Below are 27,303 nucleotides of genomic sequence, written 5' to 3'. Positions count from 1 at the left end.
AGAAGTTACGAAGATTTCATTTTGGCTCAAACAAAGGAAAAAAATATCAATGAAAAGTGGTAAAATTTGAATTAAATAGGTAAGGAAAGATATTTCCTCTATTTTAATATGTAAGATGTTTTCTTATTACTTATATAGATGTTTTCGCTTATCAATGTAAACTTTAACTTTGCCAAAAAATTATGTAATCAGTTAATTGTATTATTGTATCTATTATTGATTATATTAAATTTTTATTTAATAGTATTTTTAAAATCATAATATATGCGATTTATGGTAAAACGTAGGGAATTGTAATATAAATATTTTCAAGCTCCTTGAGAGTAACAAGCAGATCCATCACAGAAAGAGAAAAGAAATATAAAAAGAAAAAATAACTTTAGGTGTTTACAAACTCTGACTCCATAAAACCCTGCGCCTCGAGATTTCACTCTTCTTCCTCATGTAAACTCTCTCTCTCCCATATTTTCTCTTTCGTCTATGAATTTTTATTTTTTCCCTTTTTATTTTTATTTTTCATTTCTGTAACTTCTCCGTCAAAGACAGAGAGAGGGAGAATTTTTTTTTACAAAAAAAAACTGTTAAAGATGATGCAGCTGGGTGGTACTACAACCACAGCCGCAACCTCAGCTGCACCCCCACCATCGAACGATTCAGCCGCTACAGAAGCTGCGGCAGCTGCAGCAACGGTTGGAGCTTTTGAGGTGTCGGAAGAGATGAACGACCGCGGTTTTGGAGGAAACCGGTGGCCGCGGCAGGAAACGCTTGCGCTGCTAAAAATACGATCTGACATGGGAATAGCGTTTCGAGACGCTAGCGTTAAAGGACCCTTGTGGGAAGAGGTTTCCAGGTGCGTCTCCTTTATTCATTTTCCTCTTTTTGGAAAAAATCTCTATTCCACTCTTTGTTTTATTTTATTTTTTTCTAAATCATTGGTGATTTTGATCTAATTTGGAATGATTATTACATAAGCTTGTCTTCTCTTCTTTTTTTTAACTGAAGTAGTTTAAAGATCTGGTTTTTGTAATGTTAATTTTCTCAGATTCGGTTTTACTTTAATTGATTAACTGTTAAACTAGTTAAAGTAAGTTGAGTCATGTTTTATTCATGAGATTGAGAAGGCGAAGTCTTTCACAAACTCAAACTCATGCTGATTGATCCACTTCTCAACTATATACATATACATACATATATATATTCTCATTTTACTTATTTTATTTTATTTAAATAAACAATATATTCGTGACTTTTTCATGAGCAAAATCCATAATATTAAATTTTGTAATTGTGAGTTTAAATTAACTATGTTTATATTGTTCTCAGGAAAATGGCTGAGCTTGGTTACATAAGAAACGCCAAAAAATGCAAAGAGAAATTCGAAAACGTTTACAAATACCACAAACGAACCAAAGAAGGCCGTACAGGAAAATCCGAAGGCAAAACTTATCGCTTCTTTGATCAATTAGAAGCTCTCGAGACTCGACCAACCTCCTCTTCCATCCATCATCAACAACAACAACAACAACCACCACCACAGACTCAACCGCAACCGCTTCAACCGCAGCCGCCTCTACGACCGCACAACAACAACAGCCCCATGTTCTCCACTCCTCCTCCGGTAACAACTATTACACCGCAGATAACAAACACAACCCTTCCTCCTTATACTCAGCCTGCGAACGTACCTTCGTTCCCAAACATCTCCGGAGACTTTCTGTCGGATAATTCAACATCTTCTTCTCGTTCAACGTCTTCTGACGTCGATGTTGGGGACGGAACCACCACGACGAGGAAGAAGAAAAGGAAGAGAAAATGGAAAGAGTTTTTCGAGCGGTTAACGAGACAGGTTGTTGATAAGCAAGAGGAGCTTCAACGCAAGTTCTTGGAAGCTGTCGAGAAGCGAGAGGACGAGAGGTTGGTTAGAGAAGAGTCTTGGAGAGTGCAAGAGATTGCTCGTATCAACCGCGAACGCGATATCTTAGCTCAAGAACGCTCCATGTCCGCCGCAAAAGACGCCGCGGTTATGGCGTTTCTTCAGAAACTATCTGAGAAACCGAACCCTCAAGGTCAATCAATAATTCCGCAACCACAACCGCAACCGCAACAGGCTCCATCGCAAATGCAGGTTAATAATAACAACAACCAGCAAACGCCCCAACCGCCACCTCCTCCACCTACGCAGCCGACACAGCCAGTGACACCGACCGTAGACACTTCCAAAACAGACAACGGTGATCAGAACATGACTCCAGTGTCGGCCTCGGCGGCAGGAGCGGTGAGCTCATCGCGGTGGCCAAAAGTGGAGATAGAGGCATTGATAAAGCTGAGGACGAATCTTGATTCAAAGTATCAAGAGAACGGACCAAAAGGACCGTTGTGGGAAGAGATATCAGCGGGAATGAAACGTTTAGGGTTCAACAGGAACTCAAAGAGATGCAAAGAAAAATGGGAAAACATAAACAAATATTTCAAGAAAGTCAAGGAGAGCAACAAGAAACGCCCTGAAGATTCCAAGACTTGTCCTTACTTTCACCAGCTTGATGCTTTATATAGGGAGAGGAACAAGTTCCACACCAATAACAACGTTATTGCATCTTCTTCCTCAACTTCCGGTTTAGTTAAACCGGATAATTCGGTTCCTTTGATGGTCCAACCGGAGCAACAATGGCCTCCGGCGATGGCAACTACTACAGTGACGAGTACAGTTGCTGCAACGGCTCAACCTGATCAACATCCTCCTCCTCAGCCGTTGGATAAGAACTTTGATGATGAAGAAGGCACAGATGGAGAAGAATACGACGATGAGGAAGACTACGAAGAGAATGAGGAAGAGGAAGGAGGTGAGTTTGAGCTTGTGCCGAGCAATAACAACAATAACAAGCCGACGAATAACATGTGATGTGGATGATCATTCGGGTTCGACTGGGTTGTGGTGAAACTTGAAAGATTAGTAGTAATATTTTTAAAGTTTTGATACAGAAGAAGCGAATTTAAATATTGGAAAGGGCTGGTTTCTTTTTTTATATTTGATTTTTAAGTTATACTGAGAAAAAATAATATGTTGAAACAAAATTTAATAAATGTGATTTAGTTATTTTTTGCGATAAATACATAAACATAAGTAACGGTAAGAGATGGGGACAACGTGGGGCTTAAAAACAAATAATTGAAATTGTAACTTGTAGGCCGTAACTGGATCAACAAAATTTGGAATTGGAATATGTGGAATGGGTCATTCCGTTTGATTCCAAAATAAAATCACCAGTTACATGGAACTAAAAAACAATCACATTCCAATAATTCCTATGGGATAAATGGAAACAAAAGGAACGTAGTAGTAAATCATTCAGAAGAAAAAAGTTACGTGAATGGAGTGGAATGGAACAAAATCAGATATTTTTAATTATGTTTAGATAATAATTATTTATTTGCAGTCACATGCTAGATTTGTTAAGATTTTAAATTGAAAATTCTCATAGAGTATTATTTGTTACAATCTTAAACTAAAATATATCAAACATATTTTTTTTTTTTTTTTTTTTTACAAAAAAAACATATTTCTTATTTAAAAACTTCGTAGTGATCAAACTTGCAAAACTATACGCATCCCAGCGCTAGATTTCACTAATAAAAATGTTAGTATCAAACTAAAGTTTAAATAAATATTTTTGCTTCCTTTTTATCATTGTTTATTAAATTTAATGAGCCTTTATTTTACTGTAAGCATTGTTTTAAAACCGGACCGGAAGCTGAACCGGATAATTTTTGGATCACGGTTCAATATGGTTCGACCGGATCAAACCTGGTTCAATAATATGGTCAAACCTTGTTCAATAATATGGTTTAATATGTTTTTAGTACATAAATCTAAAAGTAATGTTAGTATATATGATATATACTTAAAGTATAAATGAATTTCAAACATAAAACAATATAAATATAAACTAGTTTTATGTTTAAATGGATGATTTATAGATTTTTGATAGTTTAAGTGATTTTTATCAATTTAATAATCTTGAGATCCAATCCGGCTATGTAACCGGTTTATGGTTGAACCAATTTTAGACCCAACCCGACTACCGGTTCATGGTCGAACCTGGTTCAACTATCGGTCGGTCCGGTTTTAAAAACACCGACTGTAAGATACATTTAATTAGTATAATGAGAATATGTAGTAATTTAATTAAAGCTATAGTTAATGTCATTCCATTCCTTTCCTTTAAAATGTTACCATTTATGTTACAAAAATGGTTTCCTGCAGTTACTCATTCCAATTTATGTAATTCCATAACTGCTGCCATTCCAACATTGACGTTCCATTTTTTCTAGTTCCTTTCATTCAGAGCATTCATAAAATCTATTTCCAGTTACAGCCGTAATGTTTTTAAATCCTTTATAAATGAATGGTTTTTGTTGTTTGTCTGTATTTGTTTTTTACATATTATTGTTATTGTTTTGTTTACATTATAAAAATAAAGAATTAATTGGGGAGGTGGGACTGAGAGACGAGAGTTGCTCATCCTTTCCCCTTTTCAGTAACAGTTTCCTTGGTAAAATAAATAAAATAAAAACTTTATATTATAATTTAAAAGAAGATGCCAACTTCACATGCACACAATGAGAGAGAGCGTGGGGTTTTTGGGGTCCACGTGGAAAAAGGAATCTTCATCTCCTTTTCTGTCTTGTTCTCTTCGTTGCCCTAAATAACCCAACTCTCTTTCGTAAGGGGTTTATTCGTAAATTCGCATGTGGCAGATCCAACGATGTATACAAAACTCGTATTTAAGACGATGATTCGTTGTGTCATGATTAATTTCCACATGTTTCGTCGCATTTCCAGATCTGTATTAACCAAAGATTGATCATTGATGTATCTACCGATGATCGTGACTGCAAACATTTTATGCATATGCTTACTTATTCATATATGTACACAAACACTCACTCCTGGACTAATCTTAAACGATTAACGAGCACATCATACGCGATGTGATTTTAGTTGTTCTGAATAGACGTCGAGAACAAATTTTTAACTCATTATTGAAGTTTGATATGAACATTCATGTCATATAGTTTCTGCACATGTTAACACAGTGAAATCCGAACTTGGTTTGTACGTTAAGTATATATGTGTATATACTTGTTGATTATAAACTTAAAGATGCCGTTCGTTAATAATCATGATGTTAATTAGTTAGTCCAATTCTTGCCATATATGTAGCTGTAAATTTATGGGTTTTATTCTATATGTTTACAAAACAACATACTACTAGTTTTTTTTTAAATAATTGCGAGTTCCGTGCATGTGGTAGTTCAGATAATCATCTTCAGCAAAACAAAAGGTTCAGATAATCACTAAAATATGTGAATTAGGTTTGTTAGAGTAGCAAATTATGATTAAAATTGCAGTGAAATTCAAACCATAGTCATTCAACTGACACAGTAACCTTATATAGTACTCATTAATTGTTGAAAATAAACAATCATTATTTAGACCAGATCATTTTTCCGCGCGTAGCACGGATAATATAATTTTATTTTTTTTCACATTTTATCACATGTAAATTATCATCTTAATTTAAGATTAATTGTGTTTATTTGATCAATTGCAACTTACTATTTTTACTTTCATGGTAAATCTTTTGTATAAATGAGGAAATTTAGTTTTAAAATTCTATTTCTCATTTTAAAATTTTAAAATTTTATTTATATTAATCTCAAATAAGTTTCTATTATATGAAATGAAAAAGAGTAACCTGACTTTCACAGTCAAATTAGGAAGACAGTTTGAATTACTTTTCTTTTATTATGTTTGGCAAACTTTACTTCTGTATAAGATTTGAAACATTTTAGGGATCAAAATTTCATATAAGTAAAACACATCAGAACAAAAAAAAATTGTTCAATAATGCACCTGCATTTATTATTATTGTTTTACGTAAATTTTATAAAATCGATGATTGATAACCGTTTTAGAACTGAAACCGTTTAAAATTTGTCTATGCATTATTAAATCATAAAAATATTAAATTATAAAATAATATTAATATTTATTGGAAGTGATGTAATAATACTATTATTAGTGACCAATAATTTAAATATAGAAAAATTATTGATATGTACTTTGATATTTCTTAGAAAAATTATTTATTCACCGACCAATAAAAGTCTGCGAGCTCATATTCAGTAGTTGGAAAAAAAGAAAAAAAATAATAAGAATTCGCCGAATTATATTATGTTTTTAAAATAATAAAAAAAGTAAAAAAAAAAATAGTACAATTTTTTTTTAACCATTGTTAACGCAGTCATCAAAACAATAAATCCTAAATCCTAAACATTAAACCCTAAAAACTAAACCTCAAATTTTTGGGTAAATTTTAAACCCTTGGGTAAACCCTTAATCTTTGGGTAAACCTTAAATCTTTGGGTAAACTCTAAACCCTTGGGTAAACCCTAAACTATAGGGTAAATCCTAAACCCTAGGATTTAGGGCTAAGATTTAGAGTTTTAATGACGGCGTTTAGGATTTAGTGTTTAGGATTTATTGTTTAGTGTTTATGATTTAGAGTTTAGGATTTACCCAATGGTTTAGGGTTTAATGGTTAGACTTTAAGATTTAGTGTAATTTTATTGACAGCGTTAATAATATTTAAAAAAAAACTCATTTTTTGCAGCTAGTACTATTTTTTAATTTATTTTTATTTTAAAAACACAATACAACTTAGCAAAATTTTGTTATTTTTCTTTTTCTAAAAAAATTAAATATGATATGACATGCTATAATTGGCTGGTGAATCTACGCCTTCTAGGGTAAACCAAAAAAAAAACTCTTAGAATGCGTAGATGTTGTTTTTGTAAATTTGTTCTAATATAATTTTGATAACATTATAGTAAATAAGTCTTATTTGGCGTTGGACTTCTGTAAATTGAAACACAATTATGGATAAACTGTTTTCTAATTAAATACAACGCATAATAGTGTATGAACCAAAATTTCTTTTGAAAAAATAAATTTAAATATATGGAAGGAATAAACATTAGAAGCTCCAATTAGACATGAACATCCTTTTTTTAGAATTTTTGGAGAAACAAATGTATGATTTCCGAGAGAATTTTAATTTTAGCTTTTACCCCAAATTTGATATCATTATTTAAATTTATTTTTAAGAGATAATCATTTTCATAAATACTTTAAATTTCCAAAAACTAAAACTGACATTATAAATCATTTAAAAATGTTTAAAATCATTTATAAAATATTTATAATGGTTCATAAATTCAAACCCAATCCATAAATAATCTACTAAGGCAACATAAAACAAAAACTGATAATATACTTTTATCAGTCGTGACCATGACTGGAGCAACATCATGACCATGACTCTTTCTCTCTGTATCTTCAACAGTGCTCTGAAATCGTTTATGCTCAAAGATGATGTTATTGTCATCAGAAACATAGCTTGTGTGTGAACTCGATGATGCCAAGCTTGACTGTTTCTTGAGCTGAACATCTTCTGAACAGCTATCGTTGACATCATCTTTAATTGGCTGCTGCTTCGCTCTGCCTACTTTAGCAAAGGAATCACCCTGCCTCATCTCCAATGAGTTATCTCGAGAATGACCTCTCTTCCATGAAGCATTTTCTGATTGTTCATCAACATTTTTTTTAGAAAGCTCTGCCCTGGTAGTAGATTGATCTTCTTATTCCCTATAAATGCTTCTTGGCATTTCTTCTTTAACAAAACCTCCGCTTTGCACATTTGAGCTACTATGTCTATGTGAAGGTTCGTTTCTTATATTATCATAAGAGGATGAGTTCGGCGACTTTGTGGAACTGTGGAACTCTGCATCGTCATCCTCATCCTCTCTTTACTTGAAAGCTCAGCAACTGCACGTGCAACAAAACTCACTCTTTCAGCAGATTCAGCAGCTGCATGTGCAGCAGTCGTAGTATCAGCAAATTCTGTTTCATATAAAGATGAATCCACATAACCTGGATGAGGGTATGTGTTCTCTGCCACCATTCTTATCTCCTGTATAAAAGAAGAAACGATTTGTTACATCTAACGCTTCAACACAGACAGAACAAACATTAAACAAAAAGTTTTTTTTATGAAAAAAAACTAACCAGAAGGTCTTGGATCTTGACGATAGTGATCAGTAGAAGCAGTGCGGCTGGAAGATATTCCGCCAGTTTCATATAAGTTCTGCTCCACGTTAGCAGTAGATGGAGCTTGAAACTCTGGAGGTTCATTGTTTGGATTCTTGAAGAATATGAGTTTATTCCACTCACGGACTGAGAGGAACTTGCTCCACTCTGCTCAAAGAAATTGAAAATGCCATTGAGGAAACTTATACTAAAGAAACAGACTGGTGAAGCTTAGGTTATGAAATGAAGATGTAGTTACTGACCATCAATACAGTCTCCTTTGGATCTGGCTCAACCAAAGATTCTGGTTCCCATGTTACATTATGCTCCGTAGCAATTTCTTTCAAAATTTTGTTCTTCGTTGGACCATCAGGAGCTTTAACCGACAGTTTATCCACCAACTAAGGATACATAGAGAGAGAAAGAATCATCATCATCATCATCATCAAGAATGATGCCTCTCTCCTACGAACATCAGAGAAAAGAAAACAACAACACAAGCAACCAAAACTCACCAAGCGGCTCACACCAGAATCTGACTGCAACCCAACAGCAGCTGAAACAAAATCTTTGCCATACTTAGCAGAGAAATGCTTAACGACATCAGCTAACTCCGCGACATCAGGAAATTATAAGCTTCTGGGTATATAAAGAAGGTGGAAAAAAAGGAGCTGAAACGAAACCATAAAGAAGGAATATTGATGGATCGATTAAAACTCAGTCGAAATGGTTTAGGGGGAGAAGCCGAAGTGGCAGAGGAGAAAAGAGAAGACGAAGTGGTAGAGGAGGCGAGAAGAGACACGCGACTTCAGCTCCGCGTCGTAGACCTATGTCTAATTATTAGATGATCTAAAAGCCCAATCCCAAATCAAAAGAAGCCCACACGCATAAGTCAATTCAGGAAAAAATTTAAGCCCAGCCCGAAAACAAAATGTTCTGATTGGAGGATTATTTATGCTGACGTGGACATGCTAGAATTGGAGATTATCCTCTTTTAGTATTGTGATAACCATGAGTTAGTTTTTTTTTTTTTTTTTTGCTAAATACCATGAGTTAGTTAATTCCTTTTGTTCTTTGTCATCTATATTAGTGGTAACATGGCCGTCCGTATCTTACTTCTAAATATGGGAGTTCGAATCCAGGCAATCTAGAAGTGGGATGAAGAATTTTGGGCCATTTGATTTGGTCATCGAGTCTATTGTAAAAAAAAAAACAGTTATTATCTTCCATACTTTACAAAATATATTTTAGCACTCTCACAGAAATACAAATGTACGGTATACAAAATTAAACTAGGTATTCTGCGTCAGATTTATATTAAAAATCTAAGAATGATAACTATTTTGAAACTGATAAGTAATGATAAAACAACACGTAATGTGAAATGGAAAGATCAATTTTTATTATTTATTTATGACTCTTTAAAACCTAGACGATAATCTACAGGCTCTTTGCTAACATTCGGAGAAAGGAACACGCCCACATCACTGTAATTATAACTTTTGTTCGTCTCTTGCACTATAATATTATGTGACTAATGTGAGCCCACTTTAATACGTTTGGTGTGTGTTATTGTTTATATTGGTCGGATAACAACCGCTAATTATTTTGTTTACGTTTTTCTTTTTCTACAAAAGTATCTTCTCAAGCTCTCAGCGCACAAGCAAGTCTCAGTTTGTACCGTTGAATTAAATTATCTCACTAAAGTTTAACTTTAAACTAATTCGAAATTGCGAGTTTTGAAAATGATTAAAGAAGATAAGTAGACTTTAAAGTACACGAAAAGGACATCTTGAAAATATAGGTATCCTTATTTAAGTTAAAATTAAAATCTGCCACTAGTCCACGGATATATAAAGTTGATGTATGAAATATTTAGTACGTCCACAAATTATTGGATGTTATTTTGAAAGTATAGAAGATATTTTGGATCAGTTTTCAGTTTCATTGCGAGGGTAATAATTTCTCACCAAGAGACCTACTAACTAGCTATCAATTTCATACGATCTCAACATAGAGGTGTAATGAGGTTTGCTTTTATAATAAATCCGATTCAGTTTGAAATTTGACCGGGTTCAGTTGTTGGATTGATTCGATTAATTCAGATTAAATTTGCAGATCATAATACAGAAAACAAGTGTAAAATTTTAAAATATTTATAATTTTTGCTAACCAAAATTATCCAATATGTTCAGAACTTGAAAATCAATTTTAACATTTTGGGTTTTCCTTTTTATTCCAACCTAAGATTAAACAAAGTAAGAGATTGTGATTTTACATGTAAAAGAAAATGGAATTTGTCAAACGCATTTGATGTAGTATAATTAGTTATCCTTAGCTCGTTGAGTAACACTTTTTATTAAATTATTATTTTGTTGTTTTTCTTTTGTATAACCCATACAATTAGATCAAGTTATGTTCATAAGAAAGTTTCTCTGAGGAACGGCTCTCTCCAACCCGTACAACAAATTATTTTGTACTGTTAACCAAGAAGTTGTGAGTCTTGGGTACTCATAGTTTTTTTTTTTTTGAGAACTGGTTTGAGTACTCATAGTTTCTTGTTATAACTTATAAGGGTCCCAAACATGTTAATTAATTTCGTTTCTTTCATATCATAAACAGTTAAACACTTAAACTTGTGATCTTGAAGGTCCGTTTCCTCTGGAAGATCCTTTATTACACTAGTAGATACGTTGAACGAAAACTATAAATTTTTAGAGTATATGACGTTTTGTAAAGTAAACTGTACCACCATATAATTCAATATACAAATTTTAAGATTATTCGTACCGTGATGAGTCATTATTCTTGCAAGAGTATTCCAGGAAATTTTGTAATATGTAGATTTAGACCATATATTTGTAATGGATTCGAACAATTTGTGGCACCGAGTAAGTACCTCCACGAAAAGCAATCAACTAGTGGGCAGCATTTGATCGCTCTATCTCAAAATATTATTCTCGAATCATTTTTTCCACCCTATTTTATGTATCATGTCACCATATTATTTACTTCTCCAATCCCATAAAATGTCATTTATAGTTGTTATATATAATTTAATCAATAAGATGATTTGCACCCAAGAAAAAACCAAGAACTTTTGCATGAGAAGTAAGAACAAATCTGCTACGGTCTAATTATATATTTGTACTAATCAAGTTATATAGTTCGACGCATCCTACGGTCTAATTATATATTTGTACTAGAATTGCAGAAGATTAAATCTGCTACCAAAAATAAAAATGCAACTTCAAAAATCTGAAATGGCATGTAAAAAGGAAAAATGATATGTGAGAAAGAATGGTGGCTAATTATTAGAAACAGAATCTTCTTCTTTTCCGTTTCCATGAATGTTTTATAATTTATATTTGAATCTTTTTTTGAGGGGCTAACAATGATGACGACCCAACACTAAATGTATATTCAAACATAAAAGTTATATAAGTTTATTTAAAAAAATTATATAAGCTTTTAAAAAATAATATATGAGCTTTCACGATAGTTTGTGGGAAAACAAGAATATTATAGAGTAGATAGATATATTGATCATAATTTCCTGAATCCTTTGAAATTGATGAGTGATGATAGGGGTTTCAAGGCCCCTTAATCAAATGTTGTAATATATAGGATGTCAAACCAGTCCTAAGTGATTATGATGCAAAGGGAATGCAAGATCATATTTAATCTAAGTGCTACCAGTTTTTGAGATGATTTGAAACTAGATTACTACCTAAAATGCAAGGACAAAGCTTTCTTTCTTATAAGAAGGGAGAACTCATGGGCTATGGGAATTGATCTTGGGTGATCAAGATTCAACCTAAAGGTGTCAACTTTTAACCAATCTATGTCTACCTTAGGTCTAGACACAATCCTAAGCAAACTCTATCCCTAGATAAATGCTCATTTACCTAGATAACTCAAGCATCAAATTCATTTGGTTGATTGTTATCTAAGTAATCATTAATCTCAAGTCTACTAGCCATCTTAACACATTTAACAACAAATCCCTTTGGTAAAGGATGTTAAAAGCTTAGGAGAGTTGGTTCAGACATTTCATCAAACACCTTCCGGGTATGAAATGCCTAGAGCTCAACTTTAGAGAGGCCAACTCTAAAGTTGCATTAAAAGCCCTCTACTAGCAAGGAATAAGATTGATCTATGCCTAAACACCTTAGATCTAGCTTAATCACCCTTAATCTCCCTAACCCATGAAGCCAAAGATGACTACTCACTACTCTCCATGATGAGCCCAAGAATCAAAGATGATTTGGTGCTAATCATGATTAGTGATCAAGATAATCAAGCAATCACAAGAGAGAAATGATCAAGATAAGATCTTTCACCTAAAAGTTCTTTTGTGATTAGATAGAAAACAAGATAAGATCCTACAATTAGGTCTGAAGGACCTTTATAGTAGCTTAAAGTCGAACCTGGTTTAACCCAACAAACCTGAGTTAACCAAAACACAAATTGGTAATTATCTTGTCAAACACGGAAAATGTTGACTTTCTTGACTCGCAGCGGCCACGTGAAACCGCTCCGCCTAGCCGCTGGGACACTTGCAGCGGCGTCCTTGCTTCGTCATCACACCGCTGCGACAAGTACGAACACAGCAGGGAACGGGGTATTTTTCCAGTGGTCTCGTCACACCGCTGCGTCAGGCCGCTCCCGCACTTGGTCTTCATTTCTTGAGTCTTCATCTCTCGAGCGTCTCCAGCGGCTTCGGTACACCGCTGCGTAAGGCCGCTCCCACACTTAGTCTCCGTTTCTCAGCGCTTGCAGCGGCTTCTTGAGGGGCCAAAAGGTCGCTGGGACGTCCTTATGCCGCTGGGACACTTGATCAATGCGTCTCCTTCTCGAGAATCACCCCTTTTGCCTCCAAACCATCTCTAAATGCTCCAAAGTCACCATTTGAAATCTCCATCACCTGATAAGGACATATGTAATGCAATGCAACCTAAACATATCTAAATGTTATCCTAAATGGTCAACATATGCAAGAATGAATGGTTAAAACAATGCAAATTGAGAAGATATCAACTCCCCCAAACTTGTATCTTACTTGTCCTCAAGTGACCTTGTAAGAACTCATAAGAGAGAGAGGTTTGAAGGTGGGAACTCATAGCCAAAAGTAACACTTCCTAGCACTCAACTTAACATCCTAAAGAAACATAGCAAATAACATGAGCATTCTCCTTATTATACTCTAGCTTCTCTAGGCCTATCCATACTCTTTTTCCTCTACTCAAGTTGCAATACTCTTTACCAACAAGTCCCTTCAATCAGCTCTCACATTGATTCAAACACACACACACAAGGTGAAGTCTCGCAAATGGGCACATGATCTCAATCATTTGGCTAGGTAGGCAATGGTCTAATATGAATGAAGAGATGGGTTCAAATGTTTTTATTTAAGGGTGGTTATCACTCAAAACAAGGAGCTTGATCATTATGCAAAATTTATCTAAGATTAGAAGCAACTCATGCATACATAGATTCATTCTCATCATTCTACCCCATTTTGTTATAAATGATCACAAGTTCTACCCTCTTTATCATCATCTCAAAAATCAATCTAAACCCCCTCACATCACTCACCCAATGTACAACATTCTTTTCTTAAGACTCAACCACTAAGGACCTCTTATTCACTTTTCACATTTCTAAGCTCTAACACTTTTTATTATCCCTTCCCCACTATCTTAATGAATCTTTTTTTTTTTTTTTTTTATATAGAAGGGGAAGGTCTCAAACAATACAATCAAGAGCTTTCTTATTTTTCTATTCTAGGTCCCTAGGGCTTTTCTTTCTCATGACAATCTTTTGTTCTTCAATCTCTACTTTATAACTTCCCAAACCCAAGATATAAACCTTTAAGGAACAAAAACCCCACTCCCCATCCTAGAAGCTAGCTCAAATGATGACCCTATGCTAGCAAGAGATGAGAACAAATCCATGTCGCTCCCAATACTCTCAAGATTTTGCACATGACAAACTATCAAAAGAGGCCTCACTCATGCAATTCAATGTTTGGTCTCAAAGAATGGTTAGGGTTTTAGGGTAAGGAGTTCCATTTGGGTTAACAAAGATAGATATAAAAGAATAAGATAACCCAAATGTGTATGAGATCCATGATCAAGTATACAAATGCCTATATGCAAGAGAGATTAAGTTCATTCACGCCAAGTTCAGATTGAAGCTGATCTTAAGAACAATGCTAACATCAAGCAAGCAAACAAGTTTCAAGAAGAGTTTTCAAGGCTCGAAGCGTGCAAGGCTTTCAAGAGATGCTTAAGCTACTTGATATGTTTAACTAGGATGTCATTTTCAGTCTATACAAGGCAATATCAATCAGCTGCTCCATATGCAAGTGAATGCATCCTATATGCTCTAGACTCAATCTTAAGAATGCAAGTGATGCAACTACATGATTCAAAAATTTCAATTTTTTTTTTCCGTTTTTCTATGCATTTATGTATGTACAATGTAATGCATGAGACTCAAAATCATCAAAACAAACATGATCAAATACTTGGTACCTCCCCCCCCCCCCCCCCCCCCCCCCCCCCCACACACTTAAATCACACAGTCTCTGTGTGAGTAAGGGAGAGATACCCAATGGAAAGCAATATGCAAAGATAAACTGGTATGTACAAGATTAAGGTGAAGGAGTACCTCTGATGGAGTCTTGGAAAAGGCAGTGGTGTCTAGGGAGCGATGTCCGGCCGCTTTTCTCCTCGGCCCAAGGGTCTTAAAAACGAAGATCCTACTAATATGTACAGGGATAGTCATGGGACTTCCTCCCAAGTGAGCTTGTTTTAAGTCTCTAGCTTGACTTTCCTTCCTTTGGCTAGTGAGAGGGAGGGTCCTTCCCACCTTCAAGAGTGATGGTGAGGACGTGGAAGAGAAGCTCTTGAAGCTTGATTGGATCATTTTGGAGCTGAGGAGTGATGATGGCCCTTGCACTTGAGAATGGCTTAGACTTTCCCTTGCACTTGATTTTGTACTCAATGGCCCCATCCTTAAGCTTCATTGGGTGGAGAGTGAGAGTGTGAAGAGTCTTATCAAGAGGTGGAGGATGAGGTTCTTTCACAATCTTCTTCTTGTCATGAGCAGCCTTTGTGGCGCTACTCACCTCCTCCTTTTTAGCACTTTCCAAGTGCTCATCACACAGCTCTTTAGAGGACTCTCCAACAAGAACTTCTTTCTCAATACCAACCCCTTCAGCCTTGGTCTTCTCAATGGAGGATGCTCCATAGGTGATTGTTCCACAATACTCAGCATTCATCTTTGGGGATTGTAGTGGATAGGAGACAGCTTTGTTCACATTTAGGAGTGTGACCTTCTTGTTGGCAAAGTCTATGCAAGCTCCCACTGTTGTGAGGAATGGAGTGCCAAGGATCAATGGGACTCTTTTCTCAGTTGCCATCTTCAGAACAGTAAGGTCTATAGGAATGGTGCATGCTCCAATCTTCAAAGGAAAGTCCTTGATGAGACCAATAGGAGTTGTAGAAGAGGAATCTCCAAACTGTAGTGAAGATTTGTTTGGTTCCATGCTCTCAATCCCTAGACTCTTCATCATCTCCATTGAGATCACATTCACACTTGCACCAGAATCAACAAGAACATCATCAAAAGTGAGCTTACCAAGGTAGCAAGGCAATGTGAACATCCCTTGAGACTCAAGCTTAGGGAGGGACTTTGGAGGGATTGGTGGATCAATCTTCGGAATGGAGATGTCCAAAAGCTCGGCCACTTCAGCTTGGTGGTCTAGAATGTCATTGATGAGCATCATCTGGACATGAGCTTCACGCATACCCGAGATTTCTGGAAGCCTGACCCCAACATCACTAAGATCTTTCCTGAACTTGGAGAGCACCTTCTTATAAGCTTTGGTGAGAACTCTTTGGGGAAAAGGTGGCTTATCATAGGGTGATAGCTCAACCTCAGTGGCTTCCTTTAGCTTAACCTTTTTTAGCTTGTTGTCAGCTCTTTTCTCAACTTGTTTCTCAGCCTTCTGCTCAGCTCTTTGCAGATTCGTTGCGTTAATCTTCCTGACATCGTCCTTCACAATCTGTGCTTCAGCTGTGGCCACAACAAATCTCTCAACTTCCCCAAACTCAGTTCCAAATACCAGTCGTTCAATCTCATCCTCTTCTTTCTCATGATCACTCAACTCAATCTCTGGAGAAGTAGTGGAGAAGACAACATTGCAAGACTCCTTGGGGTTCTTTTCTGGTTTCCCTGGTAGAGACCCCATTGGTTGCTTGGAGGATGAAGGCATAGAAGCAACTTGACTCTCCAAAGCCTTGAAGTGAGAAGCAAGTTGCATGTACTTGTTGTTGAGGTCAACATAGTTCCCATCAATCTTTGCATGGATGTTCTTGAACTCATAAATCATGGTCTTCTCATTTCTGGCCTGAAATTCCAAGAGTTGCTTGAACATAGAATCCACACTTGAATCTGGAGCTTGAGCTTGAGAAGAACTTCCTTGAGTCTGAGGAGATTGGTTGGCTTGAGGATAGTTCTGTTTGGCTTGGTAACCTCCTTGTTGATTGTTGTAGTAAGGTCTTTGCTGAGAGTTGTTTTGGTACTGAAAATTAGGCTCTTTCCTGTACCATGTGCCATTGGCATTAATGAAGCACAACTCCTCCTGGCCTTCTAAACCATCAACCTCATTGATCACTGGAGGTGCCTCTTTTTTCTGGTCACCAACAAAGTTCATCTTCTCCTGCTTAGCCTTTTCTGCAAGAAGTAGATCCAACTTGGCTTGGAGAGACTTCAGCTCTTTCTTTGTATGCTGATCATCACTTCTGTTGACCCTATCATGCTCCTCACTGTAGACTGAGTCACTCTTGGCCATGTTCTCTACCAGTTCCTCTGCTTCTTCCTCAGTTCTTCCCAAGAAGAAACCATTGCTGGCAGTATCAAGCCTGTTTCTGCACTGTGGTAGAGCTCCTCTATAGAAGGTGCTAAGCAAACTCTCCTTGCTGAAACCATGATGAGGGCATTGAGCCCAATAGCCCTTGAACCTCTCCCATGCTTCACTGAAGCTCTCTAGACCTTTCTGTTGAAACCCAGAGATTTCGTTCCTGATCTTAGGTGTCCTTGAAGTAGAGAAGAACTTGTCTAGGAAAGCTCTCTTACACTCTTCCCAAGTGGTGACAGTGTCACTTGGAAGAGTCTTCTCCCATTGGTGTGCCTTGTCTCCCAAAGAGAAAGGGAATAGCTTCAACTTGAAAGCATCTTCAGAAACACCATTGTCTTGGACAAGCCACAATACTTATCAAACTTGTACAAGTGATCAAAAGGGTCTTCAGTAGCAAGACCATGATACTTGTTGTTCTCTATGGTGTTGAGCAGCCCTGACTTAATCTCGAAGTTGTTGTTCTCCACTGGTGGTGCTCTGATTCCCAACCTATGACCATTAATGTGAGGTTGATCATAGGCTCCAATGGCGCGAGCTTGGCGTGGTGGGTGTTGTGGCTGGCGCTGTGGTCGAAGGTGAGCAGCTCTTGGATCAATGCCTCCTTGGGCATCACCATCTTGAGGCAGATTCTCCATATCAAACCCCAACCTTTGCAAGTGAGCTTGTTGCTCTACTTCTCTTCTCTGTCTTGCAATCTCCCTCTCAAGTGCTCTAATGTCTTCAACTCTTGGAACTAGGTTTGTTGGACCTCTGCTCCTTGTGTTCATACACCTGAAATGCAAAGGGAGAAAAAAGAAAGAAAAGCAATAACACAATTAAATAAAAATTGACTTAGGGCCTGACTGGTTCAACCGCAGCGGTTGCGGTTGCGGCTGTGGGAGTTTGCGGATGCGGATGGTTGCGGTTTCTAGCGGTTTTAAGAGATTTGTACGACTGGTTCTGCGGTTAGAAATTGGTGCGTTTGCGGGATACTTATGAGTGGTTAACTACCAAACGCAACAACGGTTAAATAATAAATTAACAATATTTACATTTTATATCATTATAAAATATCAAAAATAATAATATTATAATAAATATAAAATTTATATTTAGAAAGTTATAGTTTAAACTTTTTAAAAATTATAGAAAATATTTTCATTTTAAAGTTTTATAATATTAATTAAAATATAATAGATATATTTTAGTATTTTTATAATTCCAATTTAAATTTTTTATTGAATATTTTTATTTTTGTATTTAAATTGTTTTAGAAAAAAAATAATTTTTTTTATCCTCCCGCAACCGCCTGCAACCGCAAACGCTAGCTGGAGCAAGCTTTTGAATTTATGAGGTTTAGAGCAATTTGGAGCGGTTTGGAGCGGTTTGAGCGATTGTTGCAAAACGCCAACAACCGCTACCAACCGCAAAAGCTGCGTTTGCGGGTGGTAGCGGGAAAACCAGTCATACCCTTAGTCTCAAGCAAATGACTAAATCCCAATGTCACAATCAACTTAGAATTTGGCAACGGCGCCAATTTGATGATAGGAGTTTCAAGACCCCTAATCAAATGTTGTAATATATAGGATGTCAAACCAGTCCTAAGTGATTATGATGCAAATGGAATGCAAGACCATGCTTAATCTAAGTGCTACCAGTTTTTGAGATGATTTGAAACTAGATTACTACCTAAAATGCAATAAAGGACAAAGCTTTCTTTCTTATAAGAAGGGAGAACTCATGGGCTATGGGAATTGATCTTGGGTGATCAAGATTCAACCTAAAGGTGTCAACTTTTAACCAATTTATATCTACCTTAGGCCTAGACACAATCCTACGCAAACTCTATCCCTAGATGAATTCAAGCATCAAATTCCTTTGGTTGAATGTTATCTAAGTAATCATTAATCTCAAGTCTACTAGCCATCTTAACACCTTTAACAACAAATCCCTTTGGTAAAGGATGTTAAAAGCTTAGGAGAGTTGGTTCAGGCATTTCATCAAACACCTTCCGGGTATGAAATGCCTAGAGCTCAACTTTAGAGAGGCCAACTCTAAAGTTGCATTAAAAGCCCTCTACTAGCAAGGAATAAGATTGATCTATGCCTAAACACCTTAGATCTAGCTTAATCACCCTTAATCTCCCTAACCCATGAATCCAAAGATGACTATTCACTACTCTCCATGATGAACCCAAGAATCAAAGATGATTTGGTGCTAATCATGATTAGTGATCAAGATAATCAAGCAATCACAAGAGAGAAATGATCAAGATAGGATCTTTCACCTAAAAGTTCTTTTGTGATTAAATAGAAAACAAGATAAGATCCTACAATTAGGTCTGAAGGACCTTTATAGTAGCTTAAAGTCGAACCTGGTTTAACCCAACAAATCTGGGTTAACCAAAACACAAATTGGTAATTATCTGGTCAAACACGGAAAATGTTGACTTTCTTGACTCGCAGCGGCCACGTGAAACCGCTCCGCCTAGCCGTTGGGACACTTGCAGCGGCTTCCTTGCTTCGTCATCACACCGGTGCGACAAGTACGAACGCGGCAGAGAACGGGGTATTTTCCCAGCGGTCTCGTCACACCGCTGCGTCAGGCCGCTCCCGCACTTGGTCTCTATTTCTTGAGTCTTCATCTCTCGAGCATCTCCAGCGGCTTCGGTACACCGCTGCGTAAGGCCGCTCCCACACTTAGTCTCCGTTTCTCAGCGCTTGCAGCGGCTTCTTGAGGGGCCAAAAGGTCGCTGGGACGTCCTTATGCCGCTGGGACACTTGATCAATGCGTCTCCTTCTCGAGAATCACCCATTTTGCCTCCAAACCATCTCTAAATGCTCCAAAGTCACCATTTGAAATCTCCATCACCTGATAAGGACATATGTAATGCAATGCAACCTAAACATATCTAAATGCTATCCTAAATGGTCAACATATGCAAGAATGAATGGTTAAAACAATGCAAATTGAGAAGATATCAATGAGCTCTTGAGTACTAAAGAAAACATAGTTATCTTGAAAAAAAAAAAAAAAAAAACATAGTTATCTTGTAAGTTGTAACCCAATTTTAGTGAAAGACATTATGGAAAATTTTCCTTTAATTAGCCTAAAGGAAAGTGACATCTAAAAAAGATATTGATTCTTTTTTGCTATATATGGTTTTCTTTCTTAGAATTTGAGTTTTTTTTTTTTGTAAAAGAAAGAAGAATTTGAGTTTGTGCGTAGCATAATATCAAACTTAGCTTTTACTTTTGTTTTGACACGAAAAAGGTCAACATTTCGTTGAGGGGGACATAAAGAAGTTTTGGGCAGATGATTTCTCAGGGCGTCGAGGAGCAAACGTCTATTGTCTATGACTCTAATTAATCCAACGGAACATCTCTAACCTATGTTTTTCGCAGTTGTAAAATTTACATATGTCGCTTATATTCAATAATATACACTTTGTAATATCAATCTAGTTCTTAAAACAAAACAAAAATAAATCATTCTTGTTTTACTGTCTCAAATGTTTAGCTTCGGATGCTTCAGATGGTAACTTATTTGCTTATAGAAAGATCGACTGAAGAAAGCCATTCAACTAATCAAAATTTGCTTAATCTCCTTCAGATTAAATAAATATATGGACCATTTAAAAACAACTTATGCACTTTATTTACCTTCGTCTCTATTATTTTGTGTAATTTTATCCATATTTTTCCCATTCTGTACAATTTTTAATTAAGTTATTATCATTTTGATTAAGCAGATTTATTAGTAAAATGTTACAAAGATATATTGTAGTCCTTTTTATTTATTCTACTGTACTAATTCGAATATAATGTGTGTTTGTTGGGTCTACCTCGTGGTGTGTAGGCACATATTACAGAAAGAAACGCACCAACGCCATCTACTACACGGACGATACTTTTGATTAGATGATTTGAGGTAAATTGATATATCTGAAATTCTTACAAGAAATGCAAAGTTAAATTTGATATAAATCATAACACTCCAAAGAAAGAAAATGATGAAAAGGACGACCCAATTTAATCCGTAGGTCCAAGATTTTATTAGACATGTCGGGTACCTATGGATATAGATGAATGTTTGATTACCCTTGGCTTCTCCCAACCAATTGAGCCAACTTTTATTCAAGTTTTACACCATTGAATCTTGTGGTTCTATTATTAGATAGACTTGGTAAAAAAAATCAACGAATTTAATTACTCTATTAAACACCACGGAAATTAAGGAATACTATAAACTAGAAATCAAGCCATTTACTTACATTTGTTTTATATGTTCTTTTTGTATACCCCATTGTGGAGTTTAACAGAAGTGTATATAAAAGAAAATATTATACAAAACCACTTAGGTGAAAAGATTATTGTTAATGTCCATAGGTGAAGATGTTTTGTTCAACACAATCTCAAACTCACTTATCTCATAATTGTCTCCTGCGCCCTCTTCTTCTTCATCTTCGTAATCATCCTCCCCACTCTCTCCTTCTTTATTATCAACTTTGTCCATCTGATTAGTCTCAAACTGAGCCTTCGTTTCTTGTGAAAGAAGAAACTGTCTCGGTTGAGTAACCAATAGAGGCAATATTGGCAGTGGCCCAGTTTTGTTCCTCTCGTTATACAACGCTTCTAGCTGGTGAAAATAAGGGCAAGTCTTGGAATCAAGTGGTCGTTTCTTGTTGCTCTCTTTGACTTTCTTGAAGTACTTGTTGATGTTTTCCCACTTCTCTTTGCATCGTTTCGGGCTTCGATTGTATCCGAATCTTCTCATCTCTGCAGAGATCTCTTCCCATAACGGCCCCTTAGTACCGTTTTCTAGATAGTTAGCTTCAAGATTCTTTCTTATTCTTATTAAGGCCTCGACCTCAGTTTTAGGCCATCTTGAAGAACAAGGAGATACTGAATGGTTGCCATTGTAAGTCCCTATCTTCATTGTTGTATCTAGTACAACCTGACAGGATACTGAATGTTGTTCACTTTGATATTTTTTCCTATGTGATACTTTATAATTCTGCTGATGTGGTTGTTGTTGTTGTCCTCCTGATATTTTTTGTAAGAATGATATGATTGCAACGTTTTTAGCCGCAATATTAGACCTCTCACGGACTAGTGTTTCGTGTTCACCGTTGATTCTCTCTACCTCTTGGACCCTCCAAGCTTCTTCTCTTGAGATTCTCTCTCTCTCGCGACTCTCCAAAGCTTTCAAGAACCTTTTATGCATCTTCTCTTGTTTCTCCATCAACTCTTTTGTCAACTTTGTGAACAATCCTTTCCAGTATTTCCTCTTTTTCCTCGATCTCTTTTCCTGATCTTCTTCCTCGTCAGATGAAGAAGTCGAGCTCGAAAAAAGATTCAGCGATGATACATTGTTTAACAAGTCTCTCGAAGGTGGTTTAAAACCAGTATCAACCTTAGTTGTATGGTTGTTGTCATAAAAGGGGAAAGTTATTCTTAAAGACGGTTGCTTGGCAAGGAATGTAGGATTTGTGGTGATGGGTTTCACACTAACCTGTTGATTAGAGACGGTTTTGGGCACATCCAGATGAGTTATTCTTGCGTTCACCCCCTAGGGTGAAGGTTCACCGACCAATAGAAAATTGTCATTTTAAATTTATTATCTTTTAATTAAGGAAACTAAATAACTTGCAAATTATATTATTTTTTCAAAATAAAATTTAAAAATAAATAAAAATAATATATAAAAAACGAATTCAAAAAAAAAAATGTTGTCAACAAAACACTAAACCCTAAACTCTAATACTAAACCCTAAACTCAAATCCTAAACCCTAAATCCTTGGGTAAACTCTAAATCCTTGGGTAAACCCCTAAACCCTTGGAAAAACACTAAACATATTGTCAACAAAACACTAAACCCTAAACTCTAATCCTAAACCCTAAACCCTTGGGAAAACCTTAAACCCTTGGGTAAACCCTAAACCCTTGGGTAAACCCTAAACCCTTGGGTAAACCCTAAACCCTTAGGTAAACCTTAAACCCTTGGAAAAACACTAAACATTTGGATAAATTCTAAATTATAAATCTTAAACACTAAACTCTAAATCTTAAAAATAAATATTTTTTTTAAATAATATTTTTTTAGAACTATTGTTATTTTTATTTATTTAATTTTTTATTTTAAAAGCATAATATAATTTGGCAAGTTATTTTGTTTCTTTAATTAAAAGATACTAGATCTAAAATAACAACTTTCTATTGGTTGGTGAACCTAAAAGTTCACCCTAGGGGGTGAACCCAAGAAAAAGTCCATCCAGATGGAACATTTGCCTTGTGGTCGTGGTCGCTGCCGGAGATTTTGCGGGTTGGAACTTGGATCCAGGTGGATAGGAATTGATAGTCTCAAAAGCTTCTAACTCATCGAAAAAACGGTAAGTTTTGCCTTTGGATTTTCCGGTACGACCATATTTGGTACGTTTGTGGTACTTGTACACATTCTCGAACTTTTCTTTGCATTTCTTTGAGCTTCTCTTGTAACCAAGCTCCATCATTTTCCTAATTGTTTATCAAATAAGAAAACCATAAAAAAGCAAAAAACAAACCTATTCCTAGATAGTTATTTAAAAAAACTTAATTAGACTTTTGGATATCTTTTTTTTTTGGTAGTACATGAGCATTCAAATGAAACAACGGAAAACATGATAACATAGACATCCAAAAATGTGTAAAACGTATGCACAAGATCATCCCATAAAATTTTGGTTTATTTTGTTTTCACTATTAAATATGCATGTATCATAACTCTAACAAAAACCTGGAGATTTCTTCCCATAAGGAAGATTTGAGAGTGGAGTCACGAAAGGTTTTATCCATCACCGAACGTATTCTCAACAGAGCCAAAGTCTCCGGTCTTGGCTACCGGTTTCCTCCTCCGCCACCTACTTCGCCGGTTTTCTCCATCTTCATATCTTTCTCTTCCTCGCCTGAACCGCCTAGGCCACCGTCACCGGAGCTATCTAACAGTTCTGAAGAGTTTCCAGACATATTTAAACTCGAATCTGAATTTTTCTCGAAGAGAGATTAGGAGAGTTTTGAGAGAAGAAGTTGTGGTTGAATTTTCTGTATTTTTGTTTTGTTTTATATTCTGATTTTACCTTATGGGTTTTTAATTGGGTGGGAGGACCATTTATCTAGATGTTGTAAATATAATACATTTTATACGTGATATTTATTCTGTATAATTTTTCCTATATAACAAAAAGAGGAGTGGGACTTAAAAGGGAAACCTTTTTCGCTTTCCTTCTGTCTTTTAATTTGGGAATCTTCTCATTGCTTATAAGAAAAGTTTACCAAAAACTAATTTCAAAGAAAATAAAAGTGTGAATATTTTATCTCATTAGTGTGTCTGCTTCACCGTAAATATGATTAATGATTGGTTGATCAGCTATTTCGGCAATTAAATTTCAGAATATAGTACCAATATAAAATTCAAAACCTCAAGACCGAATAGTTTGAAACGAAATGTTTATGAACTGTTAAAACTAAACTACATCATTTCATATATTTTTACATATAATTGGATCTTCCACTTTGTGACCTGTGAATTACTTACAAAAATTTATCTATTACACGTCTTTCTAATGATTAAAGAGAATTTCATATTTAGTTACTATACAAGTATATAGTACATTCATGGTAATTAATAAATAACCAGTATGATGATTCAAATTGAAATCAAACAAGTAATAAAAGGAGGATATAAGCCTTACATAGAGTGTTCACGTAGGTGAAAATAATCGGTCAATGAGTAACTATATTTTTGCCATGTCACCTCCTCTATTTGTTTTTAAAAAATGATCATTTAACTTTTTATTTAAACAATTATAACCGAAAATATTTTTTTTAGTGAAATATATTATTTATATAAATATAATTATATTTTTTATTTACATAATAGTTTGTAAAGAAATATTTAGTGTAAATAATATTATAATTTTATAAAATACTAAAATAAATTGGGTTGTTTTTCAACTTTCACAAATAAAAAGTATTATTTGTAAAATTAGAAAAGAATATATCAAGAATATTCTTTTTCAGTTTCATAAAATAGAAAAATACATCGGAGACAAATCCATCTCTATTATGAAGTTTCTCTATTTTAGAGAAAAAATGGAGGAATACATTGGAGATGGTCTAAGGCATGGCCGACGTAAATGATCGACATTGAGATTTCAGCTTTTTTGATTCTTACTATTCTAATGTTTCAATATAATTTGAATATTCCATTTGCTTTATAATATAATGGTTTAAAAGTATTTTTTGTTTCACTATATAAATTGCTTTTATATTTCAATGTAACTTTATCCTTATTGGATATTGTGTGGCCAATTAAATTATGTAAATTACTGTGTAATTGATTAAATTTATATATTAAATGACAGTTTTCTAAAGTAATAACTTGTAAATATTACAGATTTTAATTAAAAATGGAGGATATAAACCTCATATAGAGTGTCCACGTATGCGAAAATAATCGGCCAATGAGAAACTATATTTTTGCAATGTCACTTCCTCTATTTATTTTTACAAAATGATCTTTTAACTTTTTACTTAAACAATTATAACCGAAAATATTTTTTAGTGAAATATATTATTTATATAAATATAATTATATTTTTTTAATTTACATAATAGTTTGTAAGAAAATATTTAGTGTAAATAATATCATAATTTTATAAAATACTAAAATAAATTGGGCTGGTTTTCAACTTTCACAAATAAAAAATATTATTTGTAAACTTAGAAAAGAATATATCAAGAATATTATTTTTAAGAGAGAAAATAGAAAAATACAGCGGAGACAAATCCATCTCTATTATGAAATTTCTCTATTTTAGAGAAAAAAATAGAGGAATACATTGGAGATGGTCTAAGGCATGGCCGACGTAAATGATCGACATTGAGATTTCAGCTTTTCTGATTCTTACTATTCTAATGTTTCAATATAATTTGAATATTCTCTTTGTTTTATAATATAATGGTTTAAAAGTATTTTTTGTGCCACTATATAAATTGTTTTTATATTTCAATGTAGCTTTATATTTATTGGATATTGTGTGGCCAATTAAATTATGTAAATTACTATGTAACTGATTAAATTTATATATTAAATGACAGTTTTCTAAAGTAATAACTTTTAAATATTACAGATTTTAATTAAAACTGATTACATTTTGAAACAGATAGAGTAATCTATAAACTAACTCTATATAGATATGAGGACAAAATTGTAAAGTGGTCTCACTTTGAATTTTTCTCATTCTGTGCATTCCTAATTGGAAGGAGATAATCAACATCTAATATTATGTTACTCTCACTATATTAGAAATTGTCGAACCGTAAACCAATTAAGGATGATATAAGGAAGACATAAAGATGTATTTCCAGTTATCATAAATATAGAATCAATTGACAACAACTTAATTATGTCCAGCGTAGGACAACAGAGAAGAGTTTCCATACCTTCTAATATTATAATATCTCACTATATTAGTGGGTAAATCAGTTTTCTCTAGCACAAATATTCACTACATTCTTGGAGTTTAAGCTTTTCTATCTGATGATATTAGTAGTTTGATCCAAAAAAAAGAAACGGACAAACTCTACATTGTAATTGGAGAAAGAAAACAAATAAAAATCAACCAAAGACTTTTAAAGTATATAAAACAAAAATTGGAAATAGCAATTCTCTGCAATTAAAGAATAAGGCAATAAAATTGTAAAAATACAAAATAAAACAAAAAATATACACAGAAAGAAAGATTTAGTAAAATAAAATCATAATATAATTTCTATAATTGATAGTGCTCAGTTACACTAAAAAGTCTAAATTTACAACATACACAGTTTTATTTACATCTTTAAACATATTATCTAATTAAAATGATTCTAAAAAAAAGTGTCAGCATGAAGCGTTAGAAAATATACGATAAAATATATTACATAACGTTAAAAATACATTATCACTGATCACTAAAAAATCATGTTAGTAGTAATAAAAATGAAATGACAACACATTTATTAAAACCATAGAACGGCACGCAACAAGGTGTTATTAAATATATAAACTACAAATTAAATATGCTCAACGCAAACACACATAAAAATGAGAGATCATATTTGGACATATTTAAATAAATAATTTTAAATATATTATATTCTTGATAATTTTAAAATTACTTAAAAAGAAACTAAATTATTAAAAATTTAATATACAAATAAAACT

At 34.6% G+C, this 27,303-nt stretch overlaps 2 protein-coding genes, 1 non-coding gene and 1 pseudogene across 3 annotated transcripts; 2 read left to right on the top strand and 2 right to left on the bottom strand.

Annotated features, from left to right (window-relative positions):
• The first annotated feature begins 337 nt into the window (after positions 1–337).
• Positions 338–3,094, top strand: LOC106353519 (trihelix transcription factor DF1-like). Its single transcript, XM_013793287.3, has 2 exons — positions 338–850; positions 1,324–3,094. The coding sequence occupies exons 1-2, from the start codon at positions 588–590 to the stop codon at positions 2,897–2,899; spliced, it is 1,839 nt and encodes a 612-aa protein (XP_013648741.1). The 5' UTR covers positions 338–587; the 3' UTR covers positions 2,900–3,094.
• A 1,303-nt stretch (positions 3,095–4,397) lies between these two features.
• LOC125588486 lies at positions 4,398–8,778 on the bottom strand (annotated as a pseudogene).
• Positions 8,779–17,142: 8,364 nt separating this feature from the next.
• Positions 17,143–17,249, top strand: LOC125589520. Its single transcript, XR_007325701.1, has one exon. It is a non-coding gene; the product is annotated as a small nucleolar RNA R71 (small nucleolar RNA).
• Positions 17,250–21,278: 4,029 nt separating this feature from the next.
• On the bottom strand, positions 21,279–24,951 carry LOC106386181 (trihelix transcription factor GT-2). Its single transcript, XM_013826069.3, is given in 3 exon segments — positions 21,279–22,580; positions 23,273–23,573; positions 23,833–24,951. Coding segments are annotated over 3 exon segments (1,698 nt in total). The 5' UTR covers positions 24,063–24,951; the 3' UTR covers positions 21,279–21,413.
• Between the last annotated feature and the right edge of the window lie 2,352 nt (positions 24,952–27,303).

Source organism: Brassica napus, chromosome C6 (assembly GCF_020379485.1).
Source record: "Brassica napus cultivar Da-Ae chromosome C6, Da-Ae, whole genome shotgun sequence".
Taxonomy (NCBI): domain Eukaryota; kingdom Viridiplantae; phylum Streptophyta; class Magnoliopsida; order Brassicales; family Brassicaceae; genus Brassica; species Brassica napus.
This window is presented reverse-complemented; position numbering and strand designations above follow the sequence as displayed.